The 20,657-nt window shown below is 36.8% G+C and overlaps 2 protein-coding genes across 37 annotated transcripts in view; one reads left to right on the top strand and one right to left on the bottom strand.

Moving 5' to 3' along the window:
• The first annotated feature begins 458 nt into the window (after positions 1–458).
• LOC109540440 (proteoglycan 4) lies at positions 459–14,239 on the top strand. Of its 3 annotated transcripts, none has more exons than XM_019908828.2 (10): positions 459–550; positions 6,639–6,675; positions 9,179–9,231; positions 9,367–9,604; positions 9,661–9,864; positions 9,925–10,280; positions 10,340–10,588; positions 10,645–11,041; positions 11,305–11,700; positions 11,848–14,239. In XM_019908828.2, the coding sequence occupies exons 2-10, from the start codon at positions 6,642–6,644 to the stop codon at positions 13,179–13,181; spliced, it is 3,261 nt and encodes a 1,086-aa protein (XP_019764387.2). In that variant the 5' UTR covers positions 459–550; positions 6,639–6,641; the 3' UTR covers positions 13,182–14,239. The 3 variants fall into 3 exon arrangements, with proteins under 3 accessions (XP_019764387.2, XP_048523583.1, XP_048523584.1); XM_048667626.1 differs by lacking the exon at positions 459–550 and adding an exon at positions 1,078–1,262; XM_048667627.1 differs by lacking the exons at positions 459–550; positions 6,639–6,675 and adding an exon at positions 9,009–9,119.
• Positions 13,812–20,657, bottom strand: part of LOC109540437 (microtubule-actin cross-linking factor 1) — a 125,510-nt gene continuing 118,664 nt past the window's right edge. For 28 of the 34 annotated variants that reach the window (XM_019908812.2, XM_019908818.2, XM_048667623.1 and 25 more), the window contains 5 exons: positions 20,401–20,656; positions 20,167–20,317; positions 17,601–17,666; positions 16,845–16,934; positions 13,812–14,677 (listed from right to left, as the gene is read on the bottom strand). In XM_019908812.2, the coding sequence (XP_019764371.2) occupies positions 14,518–14,677; positions 16,845–16,934; positions 17,601–17,666; positions 20,167–20,317; positions 20,401–20,656 (723 nt within the window). In that variant the 3' untranslated portion in view covers positions 13,812–14,517. Of the gene's footprint in view, positions 14,678–15,813; positions 16,212–16,844; positions 16,935–17,261; positions 17,342–17,600; positions 17,667–20,166; positions 20,318–20,400; position 20,657 lie in introns of those variants that run through there. The other 6 variants (XM_019908807.2, XM_019908817.2, XM_019908815.2 and 3 more) reach the window with 6 other exon arrangements.

Below are 20,657 nucleotides of genomic sequence, written 5' to 3'. Positions count from 1 at the left end.
ATCCGTGAACCCTAACGATTTAATATGTACGGCCTGCCAATGTTGAGAAAGTGCTTTGGTACATGATTTGCATAGGGAACAGGATGAATTATTTTTTGTTTTTATTTTTTACTACGTGGAATGTACGTTTGATGATTTGTGCTTACGATCTCAGCTTCCTTCTTTCGCCCGGGAAATTAGGTCTAGTCTAGTTTTCAAAGGTTCATTGAATTTTAATAAGTGAAGTTTATTTACATTTCCGTTTGTAGCTTCGCTGCACTCTTTAATGAATCTACAGTACCATTTATTGAGAAATTCATAAAAATAAATTAGCTTGGCTATACGCGGGTGTTCTTAATCTGCTAAAGCGAATCGTTCGAGAAATATGTTCAATCACTATTCGGCCGTTTCTCTCATACCGAAAATTTCGGTTTTTTTACCTAAATGTATTCATTTTTTAAAGCCGAGTATGCAACTGTAAGACTTATTTTCCTCTCGTTTGCTTCAGATTAACCTGGTCGATGCCCCTACCGTTTTACGCTATCAATCAAGGAATCTAGGGGGATTTTTGGTAAGTTCTATTGCTGAGAAAAGGGTGAAACTCCTTGACCTAAATAGATGCTTTTTGCCCTTGGCGGTGCTGAAGAAATCAATTTTGTGCAAAATCTAACGTAAATCATATAGTGTAGACAAGATGGTAAAAAAATGGGTTGTTTCTTCACCGGCGACTAACTGAATGTCATGTGAAGAAAGTAGCAAATCTAGAACGCTGCGGTCCACTTGTATCAGCTGGAACTGTAATTATTAGCGCTAATTTTATTGTGGGTCTTTTATGGGAAATACTCACAACTTCCGCGCGATCCGCCACAAAGTGAAATCATTGAAACTTTAGTTGGTTGAAAGTACCGCGAAATTTTTCTTTCTACAACTTCAAAGCGATTTTCCAACTGACGGGCACTACTGAAAAAGACAGCTCCTAATATGGCCAAATTGCTCACTGATAGTAATAAGTCTTGATTCGTTTCCACCGCTCTCCATTGCGATTTCGCTATGGAAACCCCACCGACAATGCACCCAACCGGCTTCTACCAAAACACAAGAAGTCGATGGCAGTCACCTGGTCGCGATTCTAACGAGATAACACGCCAAAGAACCCAGCGCAACAAGTACGTCCAGTTGATTGGTCTTGCGGAAAATTCACACTTCTGATCGGTTTAAGTGATCTTTTTTCTGGTGGCGGAAGAATTGGGTTTAGTTCGAGGAATACGTTTGGAGTGTCCAGGGTAAGCGTGCACATTGTTTGAAGAAGATACAGAGGTTTAAACGTTCTTTAAGTCGTGCGCTTTGCACTTATGAAGCTGAAATGAGTTGAAGGTTCATGTTTCCTTCTTGATTGATTGGTAAAAACATGCACTTTTCCTAAGCGTTTGTGACTTAAATGCAACCAATTTTTTCAAAGCTTCCAGGTAGTGCTTTAGAATCTTGAAATCATCTGATCTTATTCAGTTATTTTGTGCGACAGAAAAAAACGTTAATTTTCCCCCGGTTTTTTTGAACTTTTTATACACTACTTTTTCACCATTTAGCTCAAAAGAATGGCAAGTGAACAATTTCAAGTGTTGCCTTCAAAGTATCCCAACGCCCAACCATTTTCTTACTGTATTAATTTCTTTAAACTTTGCCAAAACACGCAGCATAAGTATCTGTTGATAGTAAGATTTTTGCGAAATTATCAATGGATAAAGCATGTTGTTGGGAACGAAAATTTTTATTTTGCGTTTTATGTAAGGGGTGTAACATGTTTTGGAACTAGTTTTTGAAACACTTCGGATACTTTTATTCGGAATATTATCAACGCAAACTATCGATTGTTTTTTGCGGCAGTGGAAGAAATGAGTTTAAGTCGACGAATGATGATCCAGAGTAAGCGTGCAGATTGTTTGAAGAAGATACAGAGGTTTGAATGTTTTTCCAGTCGTGCCAATTATGAAGCTGAAATGAATTGTTTAGGATATTTTTGAATTCAATGGAAGTGTTGAAGGGAAGGGTGTCTGCAGGTTATTTATTAGTCGTTGAATTTTCTCATTTTAGTAGGAAAATACTTCAAAGATGACACGAATTGAATTAGCCAAGTTTGCACATCGAATGAGATTTGATTTAACGTTAATTATATAAGTAGCTCTGATTTGGTAGGTACTTTCATACATCGCCACTACTCTTTTTCCATGTTTGCGTGCTTTCTTTGTGTGATTTTTGACAATTTCTGGGGAAAAACCTGCACTTTTCCTAAACGTTTGTGACTGAAAATCAGTGAAGTTTTTCAAAGCTTCCAGGTAGTTCTTTAGGAACTTCTTAAATCATCTGTTCTTCAGTCATTTTGTGGGTTTTTTTGGACTTTTTGTACACCACTTTTGTCCAATTTAGATGAAATGACAACCATTTTCTTACTGTATTAAATTAAATAATTTTATAAATTTGCGAACACACGCAGCGTAACCGTCTGTTGATAGTAAGATTTTTGCGAAATTACCAACTGGTAAAACATGTTGACAAAGAAAATGTTTATGCAAGAGTTGTAACATGCTTCAGAACTAACTTTTCAAACACCCCAGGAATTTATTTATTTTTCTAATTGATTATATTGTTTGAAAGCCAATATTTCAGATTCTTAACCGGTGCATATTATCAGACAATATCGGGTTCATATAAACACGTTTGATATTTTTCTTGCATTTAGCCTTGTATAGTGGTATCTATTGCTCTGCACAACGATTATCATGAGCCGAAACCTGTTATGATTGCTATTATTTACACACAAGCTTCCATGGAAAAGCGAGAACGTTTGGCCTCAAGCTGCCAAGAGTAATGCAGCTTCCATTCTAATAGATTTATAATTTGCTGGCAATTGATGCGATTTTTTAAAGTAATTCAGTAATTTTTTGGTGTGTTTTAAACTGTGTTTAAAAATTGCTTTGAACTGTTGATGCACTTTGGAAAAATTATACAATTCAACTGTTCAACAGCAATTAGTGTTAAGCTGCGCTTTGTTAACTGGCCAATAACAATCAGCCATCGTAAATGTTATTAATTCCACGCAATTGTTCGGCATTTGAACGTGAATAGCATTCCACTTAACCCAGTTTGCCAAATTAATATGCAAGATCACTTTTGATTTCGCGTTTCGCTTTTAATAGATTTCTATTTGATTGGCATTTTTTGGCGTGCTTTAAGGTCTCAATTAATTGTCTTTTGTATGGTCGGTCTAATCGGGCAAAGGCCGTATGGAGTCATTGGAAAATTGAATTTTCGACGCTGTAAACGCATATTTATCGTTTTATTTGCCGGTTTTCGTAATTTAATTGCTGAATRCCGAAATGTGTTTTAGGTGCGTAGACATAATGGTATGTCTTCAGTACGCAATATTTTCATCGTCAGTTTGCCTAATATGAGYTGAAGAACATTCTAGTACAGTTGGAAAACACATAYATTTTCTAAAGTTGAAACTGGAKAATTTTTCGGGCATTTAAGTAGTCGTGGAATAGAATTTCCAGRCAGGAAYAATTTTTTGTTCATYATTCAGTTATTTTGTATACGCTTGCAAATTGATTTTTTCCACGTGCTCYCAGAAGTCTTCCGATTTTGTCCGTCACTCTTGGAATGAAAAAGAAATGCTTTGTGTGTTGTTTCGCTTTTGGCTCAGAAACCRTTCGGTTCGACYACTTTCTTTGTCTTCATATGGAAATCAGTTCTAAAGAAAGTCTTCTCATAGATTTTTTAAAATTCGGTTTCCAGATGTTGCGGTCGTAGATTTTTCTGCTTCCGTTGATTCTTCTAAATCGTACTTCCATAGTAAATTGTCAACTCCATGTTTCCATTTTATTGAAGTGTTATACTTAATTAAAGTCAATGGATTTTTGTGCGGAGCTTTCTACTGCCAATTAATTTCCTGAAGTCGGATTTAGTACTTCAAAACTATCTTTAATTTCTGGTAATAAAATGAAATTTGCTTTGCACTCAAACAAAGCAATTTCCAGTTTTTTTCTATCTCGAGCTGCGAAATGATTGTAGTTCACACTTTTTACCATTTAATTAATAAACTATCGAAAAAATGTTTCCAGTTTAGCCAACTCGTTATACTTGTACAATGTAATTTCCGGTGCTCATCCAGTTAATGGCGTTAGTAAAATGTTGCTTTTCCGTTTCTTCAATCGAAAAAATTCACTGAGAACTAATTCCGAATCCCGATATGAATCGATTGCTTGGTCTTGACTTTCAATAGTTTGCATCAATATTTGCGGTTTGTTCTAAAACGTTCATAATCGAGACTGTCATGGTTTACGCTTTTTTCCCAATACGTGGGAATTGATAAATGAACGAAGACGAAGTTTGACTACAAGTTTATTGTTTATTTTCGAAGTCAGCTTAAAAACTGTATTTAAAATGTAATACAATTTACACGACTTGAATAGAGTATGATCTTAAACACGATCTATTGACTGTATTCGATACTATCTAATAACTTATTTTATAGTTAAATAATGCGGATCCTTGCAGAAACGATACTACGCATTATTTTCTACATTTTTCTACAGAATAGTTAAGTTTTTCCTAAATTAAAAATCCCAAAAAATTGCAAAAACTAATTGGAAATTTGTTAATTGTGCATCGATTATTCTGGCATTGAAACGCAAATTTCATAATGCATAAAACATCATACTGGAGCATTTGTTGCACTTTTCATGGCTGTGTTATCTAATGAGCAATAAGGAACGAGTCAAGTATTCAGTTTCAATAAGCGCTCATTAAGGCAAAGACCAGCCGACATTAAGCAACGGCAATTAAGACTAACATGGTTTCACGTAAATGTGCCATAATGTTTCAGTTTTTCTGCTCTTTAGCTGTAAATTCGGGACATTATTCAAATTTTGATTTCCGCAAAAAAATGTCTATTGTTCTACTGTTTTCTATCACATAAGGCCTAGTAAAATCGCAGATTGCAATGATACATATGTGGTTATCTCGATTAGTATTTTCCTCAATGTGATATAACGAAATTAACAATCTGTGAACACGGAAGAGATTGTGGGGGGAAATCAGTGCGTTGGTGAAATTAATACTTGCCATTGCCAAGCTGTCTGATGAACTATTTTCCAGTTTCAGGAAGCTTTAGTTGAAATGTATTCCACTTTTTTTCATTTAATTGTTAAATGTGCAAATTCAATAACATTTGGTTCGGCATAAGAGCGTGAACTTTCTACAAGCAAATGAAATGTTGCAGCTAAATCTTTCAATATGTATCATAATAATAAACAATATTATTAATTTCGACAGCAGCGTGAAAGCAAGAAACATTTAAAACATGGCAATTAGTACGAACAACTTTGAGATAGAACGTAACATCGAAAAATGCCTTTGTATTCTAATTAATTCTCATGAGTTTCCCAACACATTTGCGCAAAACTCTGTTATGTGCTCGTTTAATTAGGCGTGTTGCGCTTGTAAGAAAACCCAGCAGTTTTGTAACTGAAAATCCGATTTCTATCTGAAATATTGCTGAATATTTGCTTCAATACTATCGAATTAAGTGCGTCGATTTTAATTTTATCCTCTTATTTGACATGCTTTCTTCTTTCGATCAGAGGAAACATGCGATTGGATTGCATTGAAACCACGTTATCTTTTGAGTAGAAAGTTGCAAAAATTACGGGACGCTGAAATTCAATGTATGAAGTTTCGATGAATTTTTCTACGTTTCATCTTTTCACGTTCTGATTGCGTTCTGTGTTTTGGTGTGTTCTGCTACTTTGCATGACTTTACCGGTCTTAAGTGGGTGGTTCTGATGGGTCAGCGAACTGCTTCAGTTCACATTTATTTTTTTCTTGAATTAATTTAATTTCCGCTTTAGTTCCTCAATACATGTTATTTATGTTATGTGTGGTTGGGAATTAATTAGAAGCTTTCTTTTAACAGTCAGTGGTTAAGTCATTCTACTTTCAATTTAACTTACACATTTTTTCTCGCGGAATTCTGCAAAAGCTTGAAGGGCTTTTGCAATATTTATTCATACAGTTCCATTCACACTATTTATGCCCACGAAATCTAATAAAAATCAGGTTTATGGACATTGAAGCAACCACAAAAAATCAACCGTTCTGTATATGCTATTTACATCGCATAATAAATGTTGATTGAAACCTCCAGAAACAATCAGTGGATTTTCTTGGGAGAGCGAAGGCTTTCGACATGTGGAGACAAACGAAGCGGTTTCTTGATTGTAAAGTGCAAAATTGTTATCAGCTTTTCATATTCAAGAAAGAAAATTCAGATCATCTGAAAATTCTCCAACAACTTTTTCGAGAAGCGCCCTAACATACGATTTTTATCCCAATTTTTTAGCAGTTTTGTTATCAGTTTCCTCATTTTTCAGACAGGTATACAGGAGATTATTCGAAAAGAATTTATTGTGAACCAAATTAATTATTAACAATAATTTAGTTTCCGTTTTATTTCCTTCGTGCAGTTATTCAACGTGGTGAAGAATTAATTACAAGCTTTCTTTTAACAAAGTACTCGTATCAGGCATATTGTTTATGTCATTTCACTTTCAATTTAAACCGATTAATTGCTTCCTTAATATCGATTTTTTTCCTTCTTTCAGAATATGCCGCCGGTGCGATGGAAACTATGCTATTGTGGTAAGTGTTTATAAAAATTAAAATAAATTTTTAAATTTCGGGTTAAGATCGCACTTTGCTCAATTTAGTAGGAGGAAATAAAATTAATTTTTTATTTTATTTTCTGCTTTACTAATTGAAAAACATTTAAATGTTTTAAATTAATTTGCTTTAGATCCGCTCACATATAATTTGCATTTGAACTAAGTCTTTGAAATTTTTGCGTTTGAAAAGCTTTGTTTTGCCGACAAAATTCCGAACATTTTTAAAACATTGTTATAATGATTTTAGTGCTATTTTTATTTATTTGAATGTACCAGTATCACATCTTAGCCAACCTTGAAAAATGATTATAAATTAGCAAACATTTCTTCTTCCGTTTTAGAACTTTTGGTTTATTGAACTTTATTTGAAAAGGTATTAATCTTCTAAAAAGATTATTTGGACACACAATGCTAGAGCAATTTTAATTTTTTTTCTACAGACTGAAAGTAGATTCTTATTGACATTCATACCTTTAAGGCCTCAATGGGCATAAAGAGTATTAAGAATATATATTTCATCGTTTAAAACACAGGGATTTTACGTTTGTCATTTTTCTCTGCGAAAACTTCGTAAAACTTGTCGTTTTTATTATGAGAATATAAATAAAACCAAAATTGCTTTTGATTAATTTTGATTACTCTCATTCGTAACCAACTAATCTTGTACTCGAAAGTGTCTGTTCTTCTGTGGATTATTTTTCTTTTAATTCTGCGATGTTTGTGCTCAATTCGGTTGCAATCAGTAGCTTCTGTCGCCTGCAATTTTTCATTCTTTTAACATAATCTATATATTCGTTGCTTCAATCGAATTGCTTTTTCCATGTGTTCGTCTAGATTCGATGGAATCGTTTAGATTCGAAAGGAGCTAACCATCTGATTTCTTTCAGATTAGATCTTTATATCTTTTAATGTTTTGAAGTTAATCTGCAACGAAGGATTTTACTAAAACACACATAAAAAATAAAATAAATGTTTCCACTAACTGAGCTGCATACGAGCGGGAGATATGCGGTTAAAATACGTTATTTGCACATACAAAAGTCATGCATTTGTTTATTGGCTCACTACTATTGTATATGAAAAAACAACCAAGTCTAATATTATGCATTAAAAAAAAATATATCTTTTTCATTAATCTACGCTCTAACAGCATGCAATATCCTTAATTGTTTGGTTGGACGGCAGAAAACTATACATTTCGTAGTTGTTTAACCGTTAAGCCTGCCCGATTTGCAATTCCAACAAATTATCAATAATAAACATTGTTGCATTAATGAAATTGCATAATGGCGTTTTATTGCAATCGAAACATGTTGATAAACGTTAGTGGATTCCATAATTGAAGGAAGAGAAAGGAGTCTTCGGACGTAAAATGGTCTTTGCTCTAGCTGGATATACCGGCAAATGCTTTGATTTTTTTCCCTGTGATTGATTGCTATAAATGTTTTCCGCTTTTAATAATCTAATGTTGTCTAGTGATTAGTGTCAATTTTTGTCTGCTTGAATTTCTTCCAGTGACGTTCACGTAAATTTCGTTTTGCCCATTGAAGCATTGCATTTTTCGATGATTCTTTTCTAGTTTTTTCGCGTTTTAGTTCACATTTTCTCGGAATGATATCTTAGTAGTTACTGAACAAAATACTTCCATTAACTTGCATAAACTACTTTTTACCAAAAATACTACTACTGTATATGTACATCGATATTTCATTCATTTATAAACAGTTTGGAGTGGAACTCGATTCTCGATTCAATAGAAATTTCAGGGTGTTTAAAAGCAAACTTCTTGTATTTACTTTAAATGTTTTCTATTATCCGGTGTTTAAGTGTTTTTTGCGCATTTTTGATAAACGGCAGCATATGTGTGACGTTCGCTTATAAATCCGTTCTTGTCGAATTGCAAAAAGTCAGAATACAGAGATTCTGTTGAAATTTCCTTTCTCTGCGAATAATTTAAGCTACTGGCTGTTTTGAGATCAAAGTTACGATCTTTCATCGTGCAATCTTTTTTCATTTTAGTCGCCTGCCCGAAATTTCCGAATAACTTTTACGCAGTTCTAAAAGTTTTCAGATTATTGATTTTCTAAAGGCTTTTTTGTTCATTATAACCGATTTTTTTTGTTCTTTCGTCAATTGATAAACTTCTGTAAAAGTTTAGTTATGGTTTTTTTAGGTTGAAAAAACCAAATAATTGAAAGTTTTCGCTGTTATATTCATATACTGAATATACTGGATGTAAACTAAAATCAGCTTTCGAACCGTCTTCATTTTAATAAATCAGATAAATTTCTATTTCCCCGTGCAAACTCAGGGTATAGATACATATGTTCCATGAACATAAACATACGCTTATTTACAAAAGTTTCACTATTCAAACCTGCTGGATTTGCGTGTAGAGCCAAGACCAATTTAATATCAATTGTATGTGTCGTTTGCATTTATGTTATTCTTATAACTACGGCATTTTCACTTTTTTACAGTTACGGCGATTTTCGTTCAGGTAATAGCCGAGGCCGCTGCTCAACAGATGCAGGTAAGTCTTGAAGACTATTAACCTGGATTTTGAAGTCGAACAGGTTTTGCAGGCATATCAGTTTAATACGCATACTTACTGGTTATTATAATAGTGACAATTCCGTGTGCTTTAACGAATCATTTGGTTCTTCAGGACTCAATTTCGATGTCTTCGGATGGTTGGAGACCAATCGTTGGTAGTAGAAGACAAAATCCGACTGGGCAGGGGGATTCAGAAGTTAGGCAATATGCGAATCCAAGTCAGGCCTTTGATGTGGTACCGGCGGATGTTGTAAATCTGGAAACTACCACTCTTCCGTACGGGCAGCAACCAACTGCGCATTTTAGGGCTCCGGTTAAACACAGCGGAAACTATAAGGACAGGAAAGCAGGTAGGAGATAGCAAGCCTCAAAGCTTCTGTAGGCTTTCACCCCGTTCAATTTCCAGGCGCTTCCAAGCAGAAGCAGACTTACAAAACAGTCAGTCCTTATTACATGACATCCGGGCAGGGTAATCAGCAACTGAAGAAACTGCAAGCCATCAATAAACCGCTGCTGGTTCAAAACAAGATGCGAAAGCCCATCAGGGGACAAATGGTTTCCCACAGTACTCGTAGTGAGATTTTTGTGCCCCCACCAATTTCAAGCACCGGTAGATGTCTAAGTTTGTCCTAAATGGGAGCGAAATGGTTTTATTTTCCTCCATCTGCAGGTTCCGGTGGATACTCCTTTATCAAATCAGCCCCCGCCAGCAACGTAAAAACCCGAGAAACTCAAGGATTCGGACTTCTGAGCAACAATTTCGGCCAGAGTCAGCACCTGGAACTAGCCAGATTTCCGCTAACTGGTGAAAGCGGCATTGTGCAAAGGCCCACGTACTTCTTGGCCCAGCCGGCGCAAAATGATGATTACTCCAGGAATTTGGTGCCTCCACCCAGATCCAGAGGCCAGCAAAAAGGCAAACAGGACACCAAGATCTCGCTTTATGCGTTCAAAGAAGGTCCATCTACGGATTCTTCAGCACACGTTCCTCAGTTTGGTGCCAGGCCTAATCAGTTTTTGCCACAAGTAAGCGTTCCTGTTTACTGAAATATCCCGTTTCTGATGATTTTTTTTTAAATTCGTAGGTGGTACCTACATACGAGTTTTCCAGTCAGCAGCAGCAGCAGCAACAACCGAGGCCGCAAACACTCAAAGAACAGGCTGTGGACGTGCAAGTCACTAAGGAAAACCTGAAACAGTACACTCCAAGTGGAGCTCCATCCCCAGCAACATTCGGTCCTATTCCCGCACGAAATAGCTTTCCCATCGGATATGTCGACTACAACTTCCAAAAGAGCAGCCCGTCGAACTCGCCAAGTCCTCTCACGTATGAGGTAATTGACCGCAAAGTGGGAAAATTCGCTTGGGTTCATTGGGCTTGTCGCTGCAGGTCACCGAGGGCAAATGGATCGACACCCCATCCCAACAGTACCAGTTCAGGCCGCAGGATGGATTCTTCCAGTTCCAGAATATCCGGCAGGCGCCACCAAACGCCCGCCCAGGCCTGCTGTTCCAGGCCGAAGGCTCCACTCCAAGCCCGCCAGTTTTTCAGGCTCCTTTAGTGGATTTGAGTGTGCCAGCCTTCCTGCCCACCCCTTATAAAACGGAAGGGACCGTTATTCCAACGTCGCCCACTCAAAGCGAGGCTGCCACTGTGTTTGCGCAAGTTAGCAACAAGATGAATAAGTACCGAAACAATGCTTTGCAGGAAAGTCCTTTGTTTTTTGATATCAAGGATGTTTCCACTCACTATCCGATTTTGGGCAAGCCAGAGGTGCAATCAGAGGGTGAGCAATTGTTGTCTAGTTATTTTTTGTAGTTTTTTCACTTTTCAAACTCTCTCTTGGGACCTTTTTAGGTCTTCTTTGAGGCATCCGCTGTTCGACCCATTTTCATCCATCTAATTGCAATTTTTAACATTTATTTGTCGCCTTTACCAGTCTCATTAGCTCTTTCCTTCTCGTTCACTTTTCTTAGAAAGTATTAATAATTTCGCCCTTATGGCGAATACTACTGTTAAAAACCCAGGGTTAATTTTTTTCTGCTCCAGATGGCACTGATTATCCCGTGGGACTAAAAGAAACTGGTGAAATATCCAACGAAATCACAACGACTCAAAAGGAGCGTGTGAGACGTCCAACCAAACAGCCCGTAACTCAACCAACGTCAACCAGAGACCCGACCAAGGCGCGTATAACCAACCGGCGTAAACCAAGGCCGCGAAAGCCCTCAACCACCACTACAGAAGCTCCAAGCGCTGAGACTTACGAACCGATAAAATCCCATGAAAATGTCGAGGAAGCTCCCATTGAGGTGGAGCGACCCCTGAGAAGGCGAAGACCTAAACCTACAGGGTATCGCCCGCAGGAAGCCCAAGCGCATGTGGAGCAGGAGCCCATTCAGAACCAGAAGGATGCTGAGGAGGAACCGGCTACTAGACAAAGAGGTAAGTCACATTTAAAAACGCGCTTTAAGATATATCTGTTGCGACATGAGACTAAAAGTCTAGAAGATGTCAAATTTTAATATCGTCTAGATAAAAATATTTCTTTTGTGCTTTTATAATTAAAAAAGCTATTGAAATTATGATCAGGCCGACATCGTCAGCGAAACAGGCCATCTACCGAATCTACTCAAAGAAAGCGGCTGAGGCCAGCGCACGAAAACCTCAAACAAAAACACTTTGTTGAAGAAGTCTCCGAAACGCCTGTTGAACAGGAACAGTTATCGTTTGAAAACGATGCACAAAACTATTATTCGCCGGAGTCAGCACAGTTTAGCGAAAATGGTCAAAGGTTTGAAACTGAAGTGCCCTCTAGACAGTATGAGTCGGTTCAAGAGCAGCCGATTCAGCAGGAAAATAAGCCGTTTATTGAGGAAATACATTCGGTTACTGAGACCGCCAGAGGTCCAGAACCAAACACCCGACTTCATTTGCCGGAAAATGAAGTTGACTTCACTACTTCTGCGGAAGTGATTCCGGATGTGGAAGACTTCGCCAGTACAACTCTGCAGCCGACAACGACGACGATGGAAATAAGCACGGTTAAATCGACTAGAATCCGACGACCCATCAAGTACGATAACTCAAACCGGCCCAGATTTAGCGTGAAGGAATACAGGCAGAGGCTGAACCAGCATACTTCCACTACAACTCCAAGTACAACCACCCAGGCTAGGACTGGTTCGGATAATTTGAGATTGAGGTTCCCTAGCAGGTTGAGAACGAGGCCTTCGCCCACCACTGCTAGTAGTCGGGTGGATGAAGACGTTACCGATGAAACCACCACTACGCCATTGAGGAGCAGGTTCAAACCAAAGGAGCCTAGGCATGAAACCACCACTCCGGAGTCTAATGGGATTATAACCGAAAAATCCATCAAAGCTGTGAATACTCGGCTAAGGCCCTTTGGTAGAACCAAGCCGATGAGCGAAACTACAACCACAGCTTCTAAAATTTCAATTCGCCCCAACTTGTTCTCCGCTAGAAGACGAGCCGGATACCCGAGCTTGAAAAGCAGAATCCATAACAAGAAAAATGACATTGATGAAGAAAACGCGATTGAAACTACCACAAGAGTGGAAAGCGAGCCGGAAGGTGTGGATCCACTCAGCGCAGCTGAGTCAGCCACAACAGAGCTTTCAACATCCACAACAGATGCAGCTGAAGTAGAAAACGCATCTACAGAGGTAGCAATTGAAGAGAGCATAACTGAGGATATTATGAAGACTGACGATTATTTCCAGTCACAGAGAGTGTCCGACTTGACGTCCTCGTTTAAAGACTATGACAAGCCGGGCATATTTAACTCAGTAGCGCCCACAAGCAGGAGTATTCCCAATTATTTCACCATATCGACAGACGATCCCATATTGCCCATCGAGGCCTTTTTCCCCAGTTTGAAGGAAAAGTCGAAGATGCGATAATCGCCAGTTGGAAGCGTGGGGGAAAGTGTACATAGAAAAAAATATCCCGATAGTATTTTTATTTAAGAACGTGCCTAGTTTTACGGGGTATTTTCATTATGTGCGGAAAGAGCTGTTATAACGAAAATACCCTGAATTGGGACATCAAGGAACTTTCGAGCTGTTCTTGGTATGATGGAGAACAGATCAAATTTAGTTTGTATAATTAATTTTAGGTTTACTACTTAGGAAAAACCATTGTTTCGCAACTTGTCATTATTTATTCAAAGTCCATACCAAATGAATCACGTGCAATTTTGTATAAAAACAAATTATTTATTTTTTAGGTGTTTAAGTTTTTTTTGGTTTCTTTATTAAGCTCATTGGGACTGAAACTGTTATTGTTTATGTTATATATATATTTCACAATAAAAACGTGTTTTATTTAAGGCAATGTGAGCTTTTTGCAGGGTCAATTTTGTAATGGAAAAGTCAGTTGTATAGTAATATGTTAAAAAAATGCGCGTATCTAGTTTAAAATGATAAAATTGTACTGCAATTTTACTAATTGTATTTCTTCGTTTGTGGGTGGTGCTTAAAAACGCCTTTTGAAAAGGAAACAGTAAAGAAAAGGTTGAAACAAACTAAAGATTTTTAATAAAATTTAGTTTTAATTAACAGTTAAATTATACAAAAGCAATACATACAGAATATGCGCACAAAGACGAGCGTTTCGTACTGGCGATTACAAAACACTGTCCCGATCACGTTTAAATGGTAATCACACTTTCGCAATTGCTAGATAGAACTAGAAAACTCGTTTAGAAATAAAAATTACAATAGCATAATGTTTGTAAAGTTAGGGTTAGGACAAATTAGTAAACACAATATGTAATTAAAGAACATGGAAAATCAAATGGTCCCGTTTTCTATAGCCAACATAAAATCCACAGATTTGGTACAAACTGAACAAAACTTAAAGTGCTAGATTGAAGCATAAAAAGTGGTTCTTATCCATCTAACAATAAAAATATAAATAATTCGATTTTGTAATATATGGCAACCAATTTACAAAAAGATACTTATACCAACTAAGACATTTCTCAATTTTGCTCGATTAAAGAAAAATACTGTCTTACAAAACAAAGTGACTTCTCAATTATAGAGACTAGAGGCACTGCGTCTCCGGCCGGCAAAACTGGCGATTTTCGCCGACCGAAAAGGCTCTCAATAAATTAACAAGTTTTATACAAAAATATGAACAATTCTTTTTTTAGAATACGAAGCTACAACTTATGTCAGTCATTTTAGGTTTGAAATAAGTTAAGAAACCTAAACTAGTGTTTTTTATTCCTAATTATAATCTAAACGGTTCCCGGTCTTCGATGGTTGACTTCTTTCGGCGGGCTTGACCCGTCGGCGTTTCGGATGCTCCAGAATTTCTTCGGAGCAATCGCGAAACCGCCGTTGGTTGATCTGGATAAACTGGGGTATTCGACCCGGATGGTGTTCGAGTCCTAGATAATACAATAATGTTCACTCTTACTGAACCAGACTGTGTTTCACTAATATTGAACAGAGGAGTTTGAGACAAAAAAAAACGATAAACATTTATGAACAGAAAACTGGTAGGAGAGCCAAATCTGCAGATATCTGCAAGATTTAAATTTTGTTGCGATGAAATTAATTAAAAGCTTTGAAGCCCAGGATTTAAAGATTTTAGCTAAGAACTATGAATTGAGAGGATTTTAGCAAAAAAGGCAGCAGAGAGTAGCAATGAATCAATGTTTTAGCGCAATAAAGTAAGCTGCTTTTTGCCAGGCTCATTAAGAACACACGAATATTAAAAAAGTAGAAAATTGAAAAAAGCCAAGGTCAATTTGGTATTTTAATACTAAACTAAAAATATGTACGATGCAAAAGCGTATTGACTACTGAATATTGAAAATACGGAAAATATAGGCAAATTTCAACAGTGTCCATCCATGTCCGTTCATCAAACATGAACAGGTGGGACAAACATTGGAGGAGAAACACAAACACAAAGGAGATTTTGAATTAAGACCGAAAAATGCGACTTTTCATAAAGGTTTTTCCAAATATTATATAACATACAGGGTGTTCCATTTGGAGTTTTGGACGATATTGGAGTCGTTTTTACTTGTAGCCAGAAGATCAATAATGTGAAGACGTGGCGTTTTTGTGCATGAGATGTTTTTTCACTTTGTTCGGCTCTCAAACTTCTACGCCTAAGGCAACAATGGTTTGTTAATGCTTGCTAATTTTGGCAACGCGCATTAGCAAAAACTCCTTATGATAAAAACGCAAAATCTGTCAATATTTGTAGAAAAACCTGTTTATCAGTTTGTCTCCGTATTCCGTATTATTCAATACCAATGCCTATGAGTCATTACAGGTGAAATTATTCGCAGTTCAGTTCAATACGAGCCGCAGAGAAGTGTGTAGTGTTGTGAACAACCAGCATCAGTGGGATATTTTTCGCATGTAAGTTGTAAATTTGTTTTTCACCATGAAAATTGCCTATATTTTCATGCGTTGCATATCCGTAGTCAATACTGCGCTAAGTTAATAATTATTCGCTGCGCTCAATTAGTTCCGAAAGCATCAAAAAGTTAAATCTGTGTTAATTTACCTAGATGAGGTCCTTAAAGTTGGGGCAACGCCAATGGTCACTTGCCTAACTTTGTTCGAGCTTGCACTCCTGCGTTAAAAAGGCACACAACATGCCGGTTAGTAAATTGGTTAAAGTCAAATTAGAAAAATAAAACATTTTGACGAAATCCACTTTAAGCGAATCCCCATGGGTTGAAGTCACTTAAAGCAGTTTCAATGCACAATTAATTAAAAAAATAAATAAATCCATGCATCAAACGTGTTACTAATTTAGGTCCATTTTTGCGTGTCTACACTACACAGTCAATACATTTTCATTTACGACGATAATAAACAATATTCCATGCATTTTGCCATGCAACAACTAGTGTTTACCTCTTGAAAAGAGGAATTTTCGATTTGCTTGATGTAGATTTGCTGCGATCGGTTAAGAGAAGAAAAATATCGTTAGGTATCAATTGTCGACACGTACAAAACACAAAAACAAGCTTTTTCCCACAAAATTTTCGAGTTTTTTAAGTTCAACGATTTTAATAAAATATGAACTCCTATTTTTTGACAAAAACGAAATCACGCGTTGCAATGAAATGGGAGATTGTGGAACAAACTAAAAATGCTGTACTTAGAAAACTCAAAATTTTAAGATCGTTTGCTGGACATTTCCAGCATTTAAAGCATTATTTGATAAAAATAGTTTTCTGCAAATCCCACAAAAAAAAAGATAGGACAATGTTTACGAAGCAGACCCAATAACCCAAAAAACGTCCTCCCTTTGCCACTATTTAAAGAATACCGAATTGCATAATCTATGGGCAACCGGTTTACAAAATGGTGCGAAAAATTATTCTTCAGTGTCTTAAGCCAGGCCTTTAACGAAGCAATTTTGGCATTTGCTTATTAGAGCTTTTTTCTCATTTTCCAAAATACATTATCGTTGTTTGCGTTAATTTCAACTTCAACCGGGTGAAACCGAGCATCAAGGACAAATCGTAAAACACAAAACGACACATTGATAAGTTGAGACAAAACACATGCACTACAAAGATTTACCCAGAAGAAAAAGACATTGAACAGGAACTGGATGTGGAAGGCGATTCCGGTTCATCCTTACTGTTCCCTCTATAAATCGGTATGCGAGACCTTGCGATACCAACCAGAGCATTAGTTTTCATTCGTTTGAAAGGATCAGGCAATGATTTCTTATTCAAAACGTATTGTTGATTTTTCGAAAAAGCCATTGAAGAAGGTTTTAACTGAAGGAATCATCTCCTGATCAAGCTCTACACCCCCTCTAGACAGATCAAACATCCATTCCCATTATTTCCCAGTGATTATCCACCCATTAAATACTTGCAATTTTGCTCCAAGTTTACTAACTGGTCAACAGATTTTGTTATGTGTTCTACTGGTTGTGAGTAGATTAATTTTAGTTCAGTTAAATTAGAAAAATTCGGGAGTTCACTGTACCTTAACTGTACTTAAAAAAATGTGTAAACTGTGCATAGTGCGATCAGTGCACGTGTCTGCAGGTGTCGGTGCATTGCCTGCTGAAATTCGAAAATACCAATTCAGAGCCAATTGTTGTAGCCGTTTAGTTGACCAAACCGTTAGTTAGTAAACCTTGAAAACCCTACCAATAATTTCCAATACGACATTCGACAATCAAAGCCCCCCAAAATTTCCACTACAACGACCAGTTAAGGAGTTTTGACGGAGCTTTGTGGCTATCACCAGCAAAACCCCTTAAATCAGCCGAAATTTCAAACAAAATAAGAAAAAAAAACAATCTCCACTTTGTAAGTTTACCTGGATGAACTTGAACTAATTCCGGTTAAGGTTGGTATGCTCGAGGCTCTGGGTATGCCCGTGGATCTACCATGGTTAAAGAAAGAACATGCCCACGATTAGTAACTTTTTAGAGTTATGAGTACGTATTCGATTCAGATCAGTCAGTTATGCAAATAGAGTTGAGTTCAAGCTGATGTTCTGACACAGTGGGCTAATAACAAGTCTTTGCTGTATATACAGGGTGTCCCGTAAGCACAGAATCAAAAAGATACTGCGATATTCTTTGCATCAAAAAAAGACGATCTGACCTAACTTTTATTAGCAAAAAATGTATGGCTCCTTTGCTATAGATGGTCAAAATTCTTCAAAAAAATTATGTTTTTTGACATATCGGGAGAATGGTGACTTTGTTCTTATGTAAGATTCATATTCTTGTAGCGTTCATAGTTTTTGCGCAAAAAATATGTCTGTTTTCTTGCCTCTTAACAATGTTAGACATTAACTGCAAATATGCGCAATATTGCTTTTACGCAAGTTGTTTTCGCAAAACCCTAATACTTTGACCATGTCGGTCACTTCTTCATTGATTGACAATTAATTTATGCCTCGCATCACGATATTTGCAGTTAATGTCTAACATTGTTAAGTGGCAAGAAAACAGAAATATTTTTTTTCCGCAAAAACTATGAATGTTACAAGATTTGACAAAGAGCACAAATTTGTGAATAAGTGCATCAACAAAAAAAAATGAGTTGATTTCATCCAGCAAATAAAAAGTTCTGGTAGTTTTTGTACCACGACACTCATGAATTCATCACTTGTCCAAAACGGATGAACCCGATTGTTTCATCAAAATACGAGTCTTACATAACAATAAATTCACAGCGAGTTTCACTAAAATACATCGTACCATTCTCCCGATATGTCAAAAAATATAATTTTTCTGAAGAACTTTGAACATCAATAGCAGAGGAGCCAGACATTTTTTGTTAATAAAAGTTAGGTCAGATCGTCTTCTTTTGACGCAAAGAATATCGCCGTAGTTTTTTGATCATGTGCTTACGGGACACCCTGTATTTAATTGTGTCTCACTCGTGGAAATAGATTACTTAAATATTTGAGCCAGACGTTCCAACGATAGAACAAAGAAAGTTTCCGGAATTATTTGTTTATAAAGGCACACAATGATAAAGAGTGCATCAGAAAAGTTGCAGCACAGAAAACAACTGTGTATTATATAACACCCTATATTTTATTTTATTTTTGAATCTCATGTAAATTTCAATTAGTTTTTGTTATATAAAACAAACTTATTTTGAACAATATATGGACAACAGGAGAAAGGATTTGATTTCTAAAATATTTGTCTTTGGAACTGCAAGGCGGTCATGATACTGTTCAAATTAACGTAAATTCAAGCTCAGAAATTTCCGTTATACAGCGTGTTTTCTAATTGAGTACAAAAAATTCAACTGCATATTACTGAGCTGATTTTATGAGAAAAAGTAAGAAAAAGAAGAGAAAAAGGAAATTCGAACATGGTCAAAAATGCTTTGTTTTTGATCTAAATATCTTGGTGATCTGCATTTGCAACGAAAAGCTGAACCTTGTTTTTTTTTGCAGCACGTGCTTTTTTTAAACACTTGCTTATAGAAGATTTATGAATTTATTTTTATATTATTGAAATTATTCTCAAGTTAGCATTATATTGTTAAAAGAGTGAGATTTTTGAGCTTGAAAATAAGTCAWTTTGAACGATGATTATGACTACCCTGTAGYTTAAAAGGCAAATGATTTACAAACCAAATAGGTAATAGGTAATATGGTAATAGGTTTTACTCCTGTCAAGGTTCAAAATTTTGTGCCTAAAGGCAACGGATAMATTTTCRACTTATCAACACAGTRAAAATGCCAATTTTCTTCGTTATTGCCGAGTAACTAAAAAACTGCAATTTTCTTTTATATTTATACAAGAGTTCAAAAACAAAATAAAATATGTGTATGCTGTCACATTAGGAAAAAAGTTGGTTTCTGCACTGCAAGTTTTCTGACGCACTCTGTATAACTGTGAATACTTTTACGTCTAGTACCTTTACAAATAAATAATTCCGGCTAAGCAAGCATAAACTTATTTTACTCTATCATTGGGATACCCTGTACATGAGCACAAGGCACAGCACGCAAAAGCTTGTGTGGGAAAGAGCAAAAACATACCGGATTTAGAGAGGCGTGTTGTTTCTCTTTCCGATTCATTAAGCATCTGCTTTGTTCCACTCATTTGGAACTATTCAATTTGGAGCGATCAACGTGAGACACAATTAATAAAAAATTGCAAAGCACAAAACTGTTAACGTTTATCAAGGCTCTTCGTGCCTAATTGATGTTAAAGTAATAAGGACCATAATCAGTATTAATTGACCAAAATTCATATCAAACCATTCAGACTTTCAATGTTAATCTATCTCAGTAGTCTACTCAAATTACTCGTATTAACTGGTTCAGTTTAATAGCTGGAAAAGTCGATTCTTGTCCAGAATAAACTCCCCGTTTTATTATTGCATCATATGCGTGTTTGCGTATTTACCTAAGAGCTGGACTGGCTGGAGAGCGAAGACCACTTGGAGTCCTTGGTCTGGAGCCGGTTCCATTCACTGTGCTCTTCCTAGCAGATGATAAAGTTGCGGAACTAAAACCTGAGGTTGGAGTTCTTCTCGGAATCCTCGAGGGTGTATCATCTACAAATTTGTAAATTTTATAAACCCATCAGATAAAATCTGGAAAGACAAACGTCATTCGCATTTCAAACAATATTCCTTACCAGTGCTGTCCAAAGACTGATTGGATCCATGCCTGGATGGTGGTTTGCTGCCAGGTCGACTGCCGGTTCTAGAGGCCGGTCTGGAATTGTTTCTGGACCCACCCGGTGTTAAAGTGGAGCGATAGACGGGTTTTCGCGGTGTTCTGAATCCACTTTCGTTATCGCTGAGCGAGTCTGGAGTGCCGGCCGACAAAGTCGACTTTGAATGTCTGGGCAAACTGCCCATCGGCACCGATCGCTGCGATCTTTCTCGGACC

Source organism: Dendroctonus ponderosae, unplaced genomic scaffold, assembly GCF_020466585.1.
Source record: "Dendroctonus ponderosae isolate FM_Combo_2020 unplaced genomic scaffold, Dpon_F_20191213v2 Dpon_F_20191213_6, whole genome shotgun sequence".
In the NCBI taxonomy this organism is placed as follows: Eukaryota; Metazoa; Arthropoda; class Insecta; order Coleoptera; family Curculionidae; genus Dendroctonus; species Dendroctonus ponderosae.
The sequence above is the reverse complement of the archived record's forward strand: the minus strand, read 5'-3'. Positions and strand labels throughout refer to the sequence as shown.